Source organism: Olea europaea, unplaced genomic scaffold, assembly GCF_002742605.1.
Source record: "Olea europaea var. sylvestris unplaced genomic scaffold, O_europaea_v1 scaffold17765, whole genome shotgun sequence".
NCBI lineage: Eukaryota > Viridiplantae > Streptophyta > Magnoliopsida > Lamiales > Oleaceae > Olea > Olea europaea.
In genome coordinates, this window is record NW_019235497.1 from 1 (window position 1) to 2022 (window position 2022).

General features: G+C 33.1%; 1 protein-coding gene across 1 annotated transcript; it reads right to left on the reverse strand.

Moving 5' to 3' along the window:
* Positions 1 to 6: 6 nt before the first annotated feature.
* LOC111378143 lies at positions 7 to 1251 on the reverse strand. The gene is made up of 2 exons (XM_023001314.1): positions 851 to 1251; positions 7 to 422 (listed from the first exon to the last, which is right to left on the reverse strand). The coding sequence occupies exons 1-2, from the start codon at positions 1249 to 1251 to the stop codon at positions 212 to 214; spliced, it is 612 nt and encodes a 203-aa protein (XP_022857082.1). The 3' UTR covers positions 7 to 211.
* Between the last annotated feature and the right edge of the window lie 771 nt (positions 1252 to 2022).

Genomic DNA, 2022 nt, shown 5'->3' on the forward strand with positions numbered 1-2022 from the left:
GATAAAATCTTAGATTCCCCATTTTGTCCTCCTGTATTATAGGGTCCCAAAAACAATGGATTCTTGATACTGGGAAACCAAATCCCACGGGCTCTGAATAGACTACATAACCTCTTTGGCTTCATTATAGGTAGCAAAGGAACAAAACCCAAAAAGGATGACATCATAGTCATAACCAAAATGTGGCAAGGGCAAAAGTGGAAAAATAACTTCAGTATGCAAAGGCATTTGCTCCATTTCTAGGCGCTTTGCCACTTCGATTCGTAGTCGAAGATGATGATGACGACGACGCCGAAGAAGGCACTCGAGGTTTTATAGCAGCCATTGAACAGTTGTCTCTTCTACTCTTCTTTACCGTTTCTTCTTCATCCATGAATATTTGCCTGCACCTGCACTCCACACTACAAAAAGCTCTATCCCCTCTGCATCAAACAGTGTTTTTCATAATATTTTTAGTATATTTTTCACTCAAATCGAAGCCCTATTTAACTAACATAAAAAAATGCATGTTACAAAATAATATTTCTTGAGATCTCACACATATGATATGTATATTTGGTACGTTGAGAAGACAATAAGTTAAAATGATAAAATCTCATTGACTCATCCATTATATTATATACTAGATGATTGGAAAAAAAAGTCCAAATCTTGTTATTATACTATGAAGTATTCTAAATATGATTTTTGTTCTTTTTTCTTTTTTTCCCTTTGTGTGTGTATGTCTAATGCATATATGAAAACTTATTACTGTGTCTGTGTGATGAATATAGGGTAGGTTAAAGCCTGGCTCTTGTTCAGTTGTTCATAAGTAGGTTTTTCGAGATTATTAACTTAAAAGTTTACTTACTTGTACATGTAAATGTCTTTGCCAGGCAAGAGTTTCTGTTTGCAGAGAAAACAATGGTCAAGAAATCCAGAATTTGGAAGAGTATTTCTTCTTGAAAACCCACAAGGAGATGGAGTAGTTGGAGAAGAATTAAGAGGTTTAATCATTTTTCCTTTGCTAATAACTTGAGAAGCTTTTTTAGAAGTATTCTCTTGGCTTTCTAGTAATACACTCAGTCCCACCATCTCATTGGCGGTGGCGGTACGGCGGTTGGGGGCGGAGAGAGGTGGCAGCAGTAGGAGGAGGAGATTTTGAGGGATGAAAAGAGGAGACCGATATTCGATAGATATAGAAGAAAGGATAGCTGGGTACGTGGGGTTTGTTAAGCAAGGTAGCGTGGGAAATTTTTTGCTAGAGATCATCCAACTTATAATTTTGTTTCGAATCAGTCATCAAAGTTTAATTTATTTCAATTTGGTCATCTAACTTATGATTTTTTTAATTTAACTATTGAATCAGTAATTGTTATCAAAACTTAAAAATTTACAAATAACATTTTCATTCATTATTTATATGAAAGTCATATGCCACTTTAATCGAAATATCCCTTTTAATAAAAAAATGAAAGATTTGGACCTTCAATATATCTTTCTAGCAAAATGTATAATTTGACTCACTAATTTTATTGGCCACATTATTAATCATGTTAGCTTTTGGAAATTGTTATATTATAAATGGTTAAACTGAAACAGAATATAAATTCGATCATGAATTCGATTGGTCAATTATGAATTTCACAATTTTTTTTAATAATTATGACGGAATTGTCAAATTGAAAATAAATGGTCTAAACAAAATAAAGTTGAGTGACCAATATAAAACAAATAAAAAACTGAGTGACCTCTACTGAAATTTCCATTGTGGGACCCACCAACAGAACATTTAAAGATATGGGGTGTGGGAGCCACCTATATAACTCGTAGTGCTTGTTAAAAGCCACGTATCCTTTGTATAGCTATCAATTGCAGAATTATTTTTTTTACAATATTTAATTTATTTATTTTTACACTTTGTTTTGTCGTTTAGTGCAGTTTTCAGTTTTTACTTAGGTATTTTTACAGTCCTTAATGGCACTTTATTGCAATCGATTTGATGTATTTACTTTTGCCATAGATAGTGGGGTTGATGGTGAA

What these genes read in the sequence shown, in the direction of transcription:
- LOC111378143 (XM_023001314.1), bottom strand. Translation starts at nt 1,251, where the DNA reads ATGATCTCTAGCAAAAAATTTCCCACGCTACCTTGCTTAACAAACCCC. An exon ending in AAAGACATTTACATGTACAA is followed by an intron (nt 423 to 850) that starts GTAAGTAAACTT and finishes TGTTTGATGCAG; the next exon opens with AGGGGATAGAGCTTTTTGTA.